The sequence below is a fragment of the Malurus melanocephalus genome, unplaced genomic scaffold (genome assembly GCF_030028575.1).
Source record: "Malurus melanocephalus ecotype Western Australia unplaced genomic scaffold, MMel_1.1 scaffold_230, whole genome shotgun sequence".
NCBI lineage: Eukaryota > Metazoa > Chordata > Aves > Passeriformes > Maluridae > Malurus > Malurus melanocephalus.
In genome coordinates, this window is record NW_026623462.1 from 827582 (window position 1) to 839590 (window position 12009).

General features: G+C 51.8%; 1 protein-coding gene across 1 annotated transcript in view; it reads right to left on the bottom strand.

The window, feature by feature from the left end:
* The window catches only part of LOC130578491 (uncharacterized), a 15231-nt gene extending 4611 nt beyond the window's left edge, over nucleotides 1-10620 (bottom strand). The window contains exons 1-15 of the mRNA XM_057374613.1: nucleotides 10513-10620; nucleotides 8862-8983; nucleotides 6630-6688; nucleotides 5920-6070; nucleotides 5474-5623; nucleotides 5045-5131; nucleotides 4807-4935; nucleotides 4370-4490; nucleotides 3680-3756; nucleotides 3361-3450; nucleotides 2870-3056; nucleotides 2598-2674; nucleotides 2314-2400; nucleotides 1810-1875; nucleotides 35-208 (exon numbers count right to left, since the gene is read on the bottom strand). Of these exons, the coding sequence (XP_057230596.1) occupies nucleotides 35-208; nucleotides 1810-1875; nucleotides 2314-2400; nucleotides 2598-2674; nucleotides 2870-3056; nucleotides 3361-3450; nucleotides 3680-3756; nucleotides 4370-4490; nucleotides 4807-4935; nucleotides 5045-5131; nucleotides 5474-5623; nucleotides 5920-6070; nucleotides 6630-6688; nucleotides 8862-8945 (1539 nt within the window). The 5' untranslated portion in view covers nucleotides 8946-8983; nucleotides 10513-10620. The remainder of the gene's footprint in view (nucleotides 1-34; nucleotides 209-1809; nucleotides 1876-2313; nucleotides 2401-2597; nucleotides 2675-2869; nucleotides 3057-3360; nucleotides 3451-3679; nucleotides 3757-4369; nucleotides 4491-4806; nucleotides 4936-5044; nucleotides 5132-5473; nucleotides 5624-5919; nucleotides 6071-6629; nucleotides 6689-8861; nucleotides 8984-10512) is intronic.
* Nucleotides 10621-12009: the final 1389 nt, after the last annotated feature.

The window sequence follows — 12009 nt, forward strand, 5'->3', positions numbered from 1 at the left end:
AGGCACCGGCCGGACCCGGGGCCCCCCCGCCCACCTGCGCTCCTTTGGGCCGCTTCCCCACGCTGCTCTCGGTGTCCGCCATCTTCCCCGCGCTCCCGGCCACGCCCCCGCGCTGCTGATTGGTCGGATGGCGCTGGCACCGCCCACGGCGGGGAGGAGCCTGGCGGGTCACGTGGTCGGCGTTTGMGCGGCCCGCGGGGCAGCGGAGCTAAGCAGGGTCGGTCGCGTTCCGCGGGAGGATGGGTGACCTCTTATGGAGGAACGCTTGGTGCAGCCCGGTGCTCCAGGGAAGATTCACTGGCCTGATCTGGGCGTGTRTGTGTAAAATCTGGGCACCTGCGTATGCGTGTCTTAGCACAAGCCCTGCATGCTTTCTGGACAATGGGTAGATGCACCCTGCCCTTTGCAGGATGTGTCATGGCCCAGGTAAGAGCCCACGCATGCGGGGATGTTGCAATTAATCTTCATGTTAACAATATCATTGCACGGTTCTTTCTCTGTTTCAGTAATTGTGACACTCCCCATTTTTGGCACATATATAGGTGCAGAAAGGCTTTCAGCMGCACCCTCAGTCACCCAGGCTGTGCAAGCAGGTGAGATGGGACAGCAGTGAAGGCAGGTGGGTGTTTGCCTCCTTCCCTCTCTCCCTCCTGCTGGCCCTCGCAGCTCTGGTTCCAAGGGGATTGGTACCCAAGCAGGTACAAGCTTGCAGACCAATATGCTGCTCCCCACAGCCTGAGTGGGATAAGCAGCCACTGCTACAGGACCCAGCACAGGTGAGGCAGCTCTCAATGAGACCTCCATTAGTCCTATAGTCATTACAGAGACATTCACTCTTCCATCATTTCAGCAATTCCACTTTAATAATTTAACTACTACAAAACTCATTACACAGTCTGTTGCATGTAACTCCTGYGTGGTTGATGATGATGTCTTACACACTTATCCAGGCTGAAACTGAGACTGATGCAAGAATTACCTCTCAAACACTGCTCCTATTACCCCACCAGCCCAGTGGGTGGGAGGCTGGGGGCTACCAGCAGCAGGAGCAGCCTGAGGCCACAGTGCCCACCCTCCTCTGCCACTGTGTGCACTTGTCAAAGGCTGGAAGGTTTTGCTCTGCAGCCTGGATGATGCTGCCACAAGCCCTGACAACGTGCCAGGAATAATCTGGAAGGTTTGACAGTGGCCAAGCTATTGGTGAAATCCTGTTTCCTGGTGGGGAGATCAATCTTCCCCAGAGATGCACAGAAAAAAATAGTGGGAAAATTATAGGAAATGTCATTTCACTGGGTTTCCAATCATCAGGATCATAGGAGTCACCCTACTGATGGCTGGTGATAGTGTCCAGTCCTGTGGGAACATGGGTGCTGGCAGAAATGCTGCCCTGTGGCCTGAGTGGGGATGTGGAGCAAGGAAAGCACACTGACCTTCCAGCACGGTCTTAAAGGTAGGTCCTGAAAAACCTTTTCAGAATTTGGTGGTGAGACAGACCCCAGGAGCCATCCTTACCTTGTGTGTTCCTGGATGCATCCCAGAACTGATTAGCAAAGTCTTTAAGTGTAAGAAATGTTAAATACTGTCAGTGCACACAAAGTCTCACTTCTTGCAATCATTTCACAGTCAGTGACTGAAAGCATCCCCCAGGGCTTGGGCCTAGAAAAGCTCTTAATGTTTGTCTGACAGAAAATGTTGGAAGCACAGAAGTAAGAAYATATCAAAGTTTGTAGACAAGTGAAGGAGAGGAAGAGCAGTTGGGGCAGACGAGGACCAAGGAGAGCTTGGTTCTCTCGCTGGCCAGTGCACTCAGGAGCTGGTTTTCTCCTGTTTCCATTTTTGCAATATGTCATTTGCTGCTTTCAGTGTAGTGTCCTCCTAAACAAATACCACAGGTTTGGTCAGTGGCTCCCAGCCAAATCCCATTTCCCCTCACTGCAACCACTATTCATACAAAACCCTGTTCTCATTCAGGAGCATTGCAGGTTTGGTATGAGGTAGGCACAGCCATCTCTGGGGCAGGCACAGCCATCTCTGGGGCAGGCACAGCCATCTCTGGGGCAGGTACAGCCACTGAGCAGCTCAAGGGGCACCCAGAGAGTCCCTGCCTTGGCCAGGGAATGCAGGACACAGTTTAGCATGGCCCTGACACATCTGCTGCCCCCAGCTCAGCTCACATCTCTGCAGGAGCTCCAGCAGAGACGCCATGCTTGAGCCCCAAAGCCCAAGGCATCCTGMATTTCTTCTTGGCATTTATCTCATTAAATTACTTATTCCTCCCAACCTTGCCTGCCTTTGTGCTGCCACGTATCTCACCTTTGCAAAGCAGAACCGGATGAAATTGGTGTAGTTGTTCTTGTGGGCCTCGCTGTAGAAAGCTGAGAGTGGGATGGCAGCAAGTCCCTGGGAAAAGGAAGCACATGGAGTTGAGGTTCCTGCTCTGGGGCTGGCCTGCAGCCTGCTGTGCCCCAGTGTGRGGGCACGAGCCCTCCACTCCAGGCCCACTGGCCATGAGCTGCTGGCTCTGGTGGGCACAGCAAGCATTTGTGGGCACAAACCCATCCGGGGCAAAGGCAGCAGAAAGGGCCAGACACATTTACCTTGTTCTTGACCATCCACTTTACAAATCTGTARTCATAGGGCTCATCTGAGTTGGGGACATCAGGAACATCCGATTCTGCAGGAGAAATGCAGCAGGGCAGAAGCTGGAGCAGCTGCTGGGTGCCTCAGCCAAGCTCCAAACCCACATCCTTAGGATGGGGAACATGCTGTCTATCCCTGCTTTGATGGCAAATTCTTGTCCCTGCCAGTGGTACCACTCCAAGCTGGCCCCCACACCCAGCCCACCTGGGCAGGACTGCAGGTGACTCACTGAACGGGGAGATGTCTGCCACCAGAAAATAGGTGCCCTCAGGGATGATGGGTTTCATCCCCACAGCATTCAGGCTCTGGATCAGCCAGTCTCTCTTCCGCTGCAGCTCTTTGGGCAACTGGACAAAGTAGCTCTCYGGTTTTCCGTAGAGTGTGAGCTCCCTCTGGAAACCCTGAGCCACGGCCTCCTGCAAGGAGAGAGAAGCCAATGCCCAGTGGGAAGATGGTCAGGGCGGGCTTTCTTTCTTTCTCCAGCCCCTCCAAAAGGCCCCTTAGATTTGTCAATGCAAGATAAGGAATATAYCCCAGGCAGGCTGGACTCTCCTCTTTCTCCCACACACAGAGCAACCATAAGGAGAGAGGAAGGCGCCTCTCCAGGGCACCTCTATCACTTGTGTGCGCCTTTCAGGTCAGCTGTGGGCAAGATGACCATCTCCTGCCCCTGCTCTGGGGGTTTGGGAATTGCAGGGCCAGGTGCAGGAGCTGCCTTACCTGGGCAATTGTGGCACAGTGGTACACTGAGTTCTGGTGCACGGTACGGAGGTGCTGCAGCAGCCTGTCGGGTCCCACTACCCAGCCCACCTGCAGYCAGAAGAGGAAGAAGGTGCTGAGTSTCTGGGTACCTGCTCAGGCTCCCTTCTTTGCCTGTGCTGGTTTCATTGTATTTTTCCAGACAGAGSTTTCATAAAAGCACCTTGGGTAATTTTAGACCCCAAGGCTCAAAACTCATTGTGGCCACAAATCCCCAGTGCCATGCCATGACAAAGRGACAGCGATGGGGACACAAGGATGTGCCACATGGGGTATTCACCTTCCATCCAGTGGCACTGAAGGTCTTCCCAGCACTCCCAACGATCACCGTGCGGTCCCACATCCCTTGCAAGCTGGCTGGCAATGAAAGGAGAGAAACCCYAATGGCAGAGCTCAGCAAACTCATTTCTGGGCTGCATTAATGGCACAGTGCAAGCTCTCTGCCCACCATAACCCACTGATCTTTTGTGTTCCCAGCACATCATTCACCTGGATGAGCCTCAAAGCACATTCTGAGCAGGCAGCCAGGTTTCTCAAGAGCATCCATTTTAAATTAAACATTTTCACAGGCACATACCCAGCCCCAGGGGCTCCTGGAGGTGCCAAGCACCATCACCCTGAATCAAAGTGATGGCATGTTACTGCAACTGGAAGAACAGGGTGAAATCGTGTTGAAATGGATTTCCTGAAACTACAGACACTCAGAAAACTGTGGCTTTACAAAGCACGGGAAAAAAAATCACTTTCACTGGAGCCAAGGGGCTTTTTGCTTTAGATCTGCCCTCAGACTGGCTCTGAAGTCAGCACTTCTGTTTAAGCCTTGCTTTGGAGGCCCAGATTGAAGTGCAGAAAAATACCTCCAGTGGGGATTTGTGCACGCAGGTAGCCCACAGGATTTCCAGGGGACCCGTGAAATCCCCATTCCCTGCCCTGAGCAGCTCCCCAGGCCCAGCCCTGCCCTGCCCCGTACCGATGCGGATGTGCTGCTTCCCATCGTAGACCAGCCACTCATACACCTCATCACTGATGCACAGCACGTCGTGCTTCACACACAGCTCTGCAATCAGCCCCAGCTCCTCACGGCTGAACACCTGCAGCAGGCACAGAGTGGGGCAGAGATACAGCAGGAGCATTTCTGAGCCCCTGCTTGTCCCTGCAGGTTGTATACCCTGCAGGCACTAATCTCCCATGCCAGAGTGGGCAGGAACCAGCTGCAGTCTTAACAGGGCATAAGCACTGCTGACGACAGAAAACGAGGCTGAAACACCAGAAGAGTGACCATAGCATGTGGTACCCCCACAACACCCACTTCCCTTGTGTGCAAGGAAAGTCAAGTCACTGTTGCACAGCAAATGTGGCTGCAGCACCCCAACAGCTTTCAGGGCCCAGCATGGCCAGAGGCATTACCTTGCCCAGAGGGTTGTTGGGTGAGTTCAGGACKATGGCTTTTGTCCGTTCACTGAATTTAGAAGCTAGTTCAGTTGGGTCCAGCTGCCAGTCTGCACTAGACATCAATTTTCCATCTTTTGGAGGATTCTAGAGAAAGCACAGGGGAATCYAGGTTTGCTTTGCTACCTCTGCACTTTGTTCACCACTCATCTCTTTGCTGACTTTGTTGTGACTCTTCCCTCCWCCACCCACTCACCGGTCTCAGAGGAACAAACACAGGTGTCCCACCAGCCATTTTCACCATTGGCTCATAGCAGTCGAAGAAGGGCTCAATGATTATCACCTGGAAGAAAGGGACATGTCAGCACCATCCTGGTCCTGTTCAGACCTTCTCTGAGGTGTGCAGAGAGCAATGGGAGAGACATTTTAATCCCTGAATTACTGTAAAGGAGAACCTGCACTGCCTSTGGACATTGTCAGAGAAGGACATCATCCATTCAGGACAAAAAGGGTTATTTTGTTTTATGCAGAAATGAGGCAGTGCCCTGCAGCAGGTAATTTCTTCTCAAGTACTGCAGAATGGGGGTAAAACTGTTTTTACTTTGGCAAAGGACAATGAGAATCAGCCTGCAGGTCCCCTGAGGGAAGGCTGCCCACTAGAGCAACAAGCCCAAATCTTGGTTACCTCATCACCTTCATCCACTAAAGCCTGGAAGCAGCAGAASAGGGCCTGGTATGCCCCCACTGTCACCATCACATTGGTCATAGGATCCAGKTCTCGTCCAAGCAACTTCTCAAAAAGCTGGGCTAGGGCCTTCACCAGAGGTGGGTGGCCCTGTGGGGTGAGAGGAGGGTGAGAATTGGGTTGCAGAAGACTCCTAAACCAAAGATGAACCCTTGGAGGAGGCCTAGAAAACCAAGAACCCCATGAGGCAGCTTCCAGCCTGGCTGCTTCAAATACCCCAGTAAAGCAGGGAGTTACAGCCCTGGGAACAGTGGTCACGAATTGAGGCTGGATATGTATTTTGCCTCCTGTTTTTTCCAGTTTATTGCTGCCTGATGAGCCCTGAAGCAGCCAGTGCTGATGGGGAGTGAGAGGGTAATGCAGGGGAGAGAGATTTGTCCACGCACAAAGGCACGGGTGTACTGGTGCAGCATGTGGTTCCCCCCGCYGACGACTCTCGTCAATGCCTCCGTCAGGAAGTCTGGTGCAGGGAAGTCAGGGAAGCCCTGGCCCAGGTTCACCTTGGAGTAGGTAGTAGCCAGTTTTACAAACTCCACCCTGGAGAGAAGGGAAAGAAAAGCACTTTCAGACAATCTGAGCAGTGTGCTGGCACCAGCCCTGCTTGCAGCATCCCTTTGGAAGGGAGTGGGGTTGGTGTCCCTCTCCCACTGCTCACAGGCAGGCAGGACTGAGCACAGGTCATTTCAGACCTGTTGCAATTAAACCAAGGATGATGAACTATTGCACTGGGGGAATAATTTTAATTTATTCTCCTAGGAAACAGCTCCTGTGGTCAGTGCGTGGTCACAGCCAAAGCCCCACAGTGCTTCTRATCACACTGGACTGAGCAGGAGAGGACTTGGAGGCTTTCAAGCTCACACCAGCTCAGCAAAATTTAACAGTGAGAACTGTGAAGGCCTCTGCAGAGGGTAAGGCAGGCTGAACTTGCTGCTCATCCCAAACCAAACAAGAGCCAGCTCATTGCCCTGATGCGCTTTCTGAACACATGCAAAGCAGCCAAGGGAGACTTCTGCTCTGTGCTGGGTGGCTGCTGTGGTTTTAGGCTGCCTAAAACCACATCTACCACCTGGGTGAATCAGATATTCTCTTAACTCACCAGATATTTTTATCTATTCCCTCCAGCCTCCGAGCTTGCACTGGCCTTGACATTTTTGCCTGCAGAGAGAGAGAAAAGAGAGTGAGTTTGAAGCTTTTACTCATGTCAGTGAGGCCACACAAAGGGGCTGTCACCTCCTCAGGGAAATTTTTCCCAACAGAAGGTGTGCCCTTYAGTATTGCTCCATGTTCCTGACATAGAGCAGTAATGCTATTGCAGTGGTTTCTGCTTTCACTTACAAGTTTCAACAAGAATTGGGGAAAGAGATGAACAAAAGAAACATTTGTACACTCACAAATGGAGATGGGAATGTCTTAAACCTCATTACCTGGTGGTATTAGTCATGGGATCAAGCTTGGCCAGGCTGCCAAGGACTCCAGACCTCAGGCTTTTATCTTCCATACCCTCTCCTTATCATTCATGGGAAGGACCTCCTTACTCTACAAGCCATGAAATCCCCCCTTTTCCTAGAAGAACAAACTATTTTGTTCCATGCTGCTCTGTGAAGTACCAGAAGTAGTTACTCTTCTGTCCTGATGAAGTGCTTGGTGAGGGGGCTTGATCCTATAAAATGTGCTGGGGTTTTATTTAAAGTTCATGTCAAAACCAAGCAGGAACTGGGCACAGACGAGAGAGCAGAGCACAGAGGTCAGTGAGAAGTGCAGAGATACTGAGGTACCATGCCGTGACTGGTTTGTAATTTCCATGTACATCATGGCCCAGGGGAGTGGGAAGAAAGACAGTAGGAAACCCTGAATGCAAAACCCTCCTTCCAGCTGGATAAGCACAGTGGGAGAAAGTTAGATGTGCTTGACGGGGAATTCATCACGAGGATGATGAAAAGCGGCAGAGGCAGAATTTAATAACTCAGCAGTGCAGGGAAAAGGTACCCAGACAGAAAAGGGRCTGGCAAATGGAGACAATTAATGCTCAGTGCACCATGAAGAGCCAGCGCCAGGGCAGGAGGAGGGCAGCCCTGAAGCAACGAGTCAAGGAAACCATTGTCACCACAGCAAATAAAATACATTTGAACTGGAACAAGGAAGGCATGTGAAAGCAGTTGAGCTGAGATGCAGAGCTGGGATATGAGGGGGTCTGCCGTGTCAGGATAGTGGGGGGGATACCAGGGCAGCCCCTCCCCAAGCTCAGCTGCAATGGGAATTCCCCACTTACCTGCTAACCTCTGCTGTTTTCACAGAACTGTGCCGGAATTTGGGTAGCACTGCAAGGATATCTTGTATTGAGGTCCTTAGATTTTTATTTAGCTTCAGACCTTACCAGGGATCTTTGCAAACACTCTGCTGAGGAGTTCTGTGTTTCAGAGGGCGAGTCCACCAGGTGGACTCTGCTCCACCACGGTGCCAGGCAGGTAGCCAAGGGCGAGCAGAAGTCACAGGGTCCAGGGCAGCCTCTCTCCTCTCTCTCAGCCCAGCTTTGCTCTTTCTGCATAAGCTCATGACTGTCACAGTCACAAGAGCTGGTTTGGGTGGGAGCAGAAGGATTTGTGGCTTGGGAAGTAAAAGATAGCTGGAGGTGAAATATTAACAACTCCAGCATTGYTCTTGTGAGGTGGGGCTGCTCCAGGCCATAGGTCAGAGAATTTAACAGATGATCAAGTGTGATGGGRATTGGTAGGAAGAAGATGCCTTAAGCCTTGAAATTACCCATTCTGAAGAAAGGCCTTGCTTGCTTCAGGAACAGAAATAACAAATACTTCCTTTTTCCCATGTCCCCTCCATCCCATCCTATCCCCAGCAGGATGGTGCCAYGGAGAGCAACACAGGCTCAGGACCATGAAGCTCTCAAATCTGTTTYGGCCTGTTCTGGTCCCCAGACAGAAGGATGTGTTTCCCCAGAGGCAGTTTGCCTGGCAGCCACACAGGAGAGCTGGGTGTCAATGCCGAAAAGCTTGGCATCCACAACGTTCCATCACTGACTGCCTGCCCCTGCTCTGCATGTTGGGATCTCCCAGTGGGATCCTGATATTTCCCAAGTACTTTGCAAGCCAAGTAAAGCTCTAGTAAAGACCATCAGATGAAGCAACCAAGGAGCTTTCTCCTCTACAAAGGCTATTCCCTTATGAGGATCCTTTAAACAGGCTCCCTGCAAATAAGCAGGTACAGAGGAAGTTGCACCAAAGTGGCTTTTCCTGATGTGCTCTGCTCTTGCTGCCAAGGTGAGCTGCCCTGGGCAGGCTGCCAGGCAGGAACAGAYCCACTGGGTATTCCATACCTCTCTGGAGCACGAGCTATGTCCAGCACTGCTGTTCCTCTCCAGCAAGAAGTGACGCAGGRATGGTGCTGTCCTCCTGAGCATGCCACGGCTCCTGTTGTCTCTCTCCTACAGGCACAGACCTGCAATTCCCCAGAGACAAAGGAGAGGGCTGAGTCAGTTGCTTCACAGGATTAAAGCAAATGTGTGCCTGGAATAGGGCAGGTCCAGAGCCAAAGCCATGGTTGTTCTGCCACAGAAAGGAAAAGGCAAAATGAGCTGCTTTGTATGTTCTCACTGCAATGTGAAACTGCTGGGGCTGTACTTTGTGCCCGTGACACATACAATCAGGATCACAAGGGCAACCATAAGTTCTGCCTTCTCTCCCCCAATCCTGGCACATCCCAGTTTACTCTGCACTGAGGGAAGCAGTATGGACACGAGTGAGAGGGCTTCCTCTGTGAATTTGGTACTCAGCATCAGCTCCCCATCTTGTGTCATTGATCCCAGGAAACTCTTGCCTCTGCCTTTCCTCTCCTGCAGCACCTTCACCTTCCTGGCCCACAGGGAGAGTCTCTAACCTCTCAGCTGCTGCAATCCGGTTTAGTCACAAGTTTTATTCTGATTAACAGAATGTCACCTTCTATCTCTAAAGTGATTTTCATGATTATCTTTCCTTCAAGTCCCCAAACAAATTAATTTCTGTGTCTAATGCAGTCTATTCCATCACCATAGGTTCTTTCAGCTATACTACGGAATTACTTAAACATGCAGTATTTAACCTAAAATAAGTGAATTTTTTGTTAAGTACTTGAGATAAAAGCAGTGAAGCTGGAGGATGCAAGCTCCTTTATTTTGACCAGCCATAGATTAATCTACCTATCTGCCAAAAAATTATTTAAAACAGGTTTGAAGCTGATCAGCCCACAGGTTAAGTTTTTAGTACCCCTGGGTGGACYTTCCATCCTTATATGTAGGATGTGAGTGTGCACTGTCTGCAGTGCACTTTTCTATCGAAAGCGCAAAGCAGCTGCCAGGCTGAGACCAGTGGGGATTTACATGTTTGCCACGCGGAATAAAACAACACAATTTATGGAAAAATGGGAAGTCAGAGTATCATATCMACTGCGTGTGGCACAGCTGCACGGTAAAGACAGGCACAGAGATGTGGGGGGACACTGCTTTGAGGTGCAAAGCAAATGAGTCCTGGAACGCGGGGACCAACCCTGCAGGCGGCAGAATCAAAGTGTGGCAGTAAAAAAGGCTTTATCAGATTGCGGCAAACTACAGAGCTGTGTAACAACTGTGCGCAGGGCTGGGGGGAGCAGCACCAGGGAGCAGCTGTCTGGGACTCCGCAAGGGTGCAGTGGCCCGAGTAGAGGATTTCAGAGGTGACCACTGAAAGGTCACCTCGGGGACTGGTCACTCACCACCTCCTCCCCTCCAGCCCGCAGGTCGCAGCCTTCTCTTCCATCCCGATGCTCCCCAAGCATCCCCGTGGCAGCTCGGGGGTGCACCCGAGAGGCTTTGGGGACACGGGTGTCCCTGGATGTGCCCCAGGACGGTGCTGGACCGGGGCGGGAACACGGCAAGCCCAGCAGCAGCGCCAGCAGGAGCTGACACTGGGGACAAAGCAGCTGCCAGAGGGACAGCGGGGACAAAAACAACTTACATCGGGCTGGGCCGCGCTGCTTTTACGCTGCAAAGTCGGGCACAGCCGCCCAGACTGCCCTGGCAAACATCCTGCCTTCTCCTCTGCCCGAAAGGCTTCATCTGCGGCTGGGACTTCCTGGGAGGAGCCGCAGAGGCCGCAGAAGGCAGGGCTGGAGGAGATACAGCCCTGCTGGGCAAAAACACACCGGGAAAAGGCTCTGTGGGCTCGGCGGGGTTCGGCTGCCCGGGGAAATATCCCAGCGTGGAAGCGCATGCTGGCGTAACTATAGCGGGATAATCTTTGTGTTTTGGCTGTAAATACTCTCACTGGGCGATGGTGGGGAATTTCTCTTTGAGTGAAGCCTCCGGTCATTTTGAAAAATGAATTTGTAAGTCGAAACCCCCTCCGAAATTTCATTCCGCAGACTTAATGTTTTTAGAGAAGGGAAGGGATAAGTGTAAGGTCCATCAGAGAGTAAAAACTTATGTCACGACACAATCTAAAGCAGATCCTGCAGCATTGTCGGACTCCTGGGCTGTGGGTGGGCAGGGACAGCAGCCTCTGAGGGGATTTCRGTGCAGGGATGCAGGAGCTGAACCCAACATCAGTGTGAGGCGTAGAGAAAAAATTGCCCTTGCTTCCCTCTTCCTTTCGTGACAAGGCTTTACCTGCACCGATGAGTCAGGTCGAGTMGGTCTCCTGAGTGAGTAATTTGTCTCCTTTCACAGCAGGAAAAAGTGAGCCATGGGGAAGGGAAGTGGCTGCATCCGCTGTGCCAAAGGTTCCCGACCCCAGCTGGACTGGTGACTTCCCTGAGGTGACTAAGCCAGAGGGAATGTCTGTGCAGGGAGAGGAAAACTCTGTTTTCTAAACTTCTGTTTAACTCAAACWCTGAAATAAACAGATGGAAAGGAAACTTGTGTTTGCTTCTGTAAAAATGTTCACATCACACCCTGAGCCCACGAATGGCTCAGTGGCATTTTTTCCCCTTGCTTTGTCTCCTTCTCTACCGACTTTATGATATTCCTAGAAAGCCGCAGATGTACTTTTTACAGAGATATTTCACGATTACAGGCATCACTGGTGTATACATGTTAAAATTGGCTGCACTTAACCACTCAGAACTGCCTCTTGTACACTAATAAAACCCAACAAATGCCTTTGAACCAYCCTTTATGAGTTTAAAAAGAAATTATGCTGCCCAGTGCCCTCCATTGCGTCAGACAAATAAAAAAAATACCAATGAATCACTCTTTTTAGGCACCACAAAAATCATAGCAACTGAAGGCGCTCAGCCCAGGCTGGGGAAGCCTCGGCGCCTTTAAATCTGTCGCCATTTTGCGCGCTGCCCGGCACCAAGATGGCGCTGCCGCCCTCACGATCCCCCTCCTCTTCCCGCCCACCCCGTATAGAGCGCGCCCTGCACAAAGATGGCGTCGCRCCCGTGTCGCCGTGCCCGCCCCCAAGATGGCGGCGGGACGGGGCGATGGTGGCAGTGCCRGCCAGGTGAGGTCA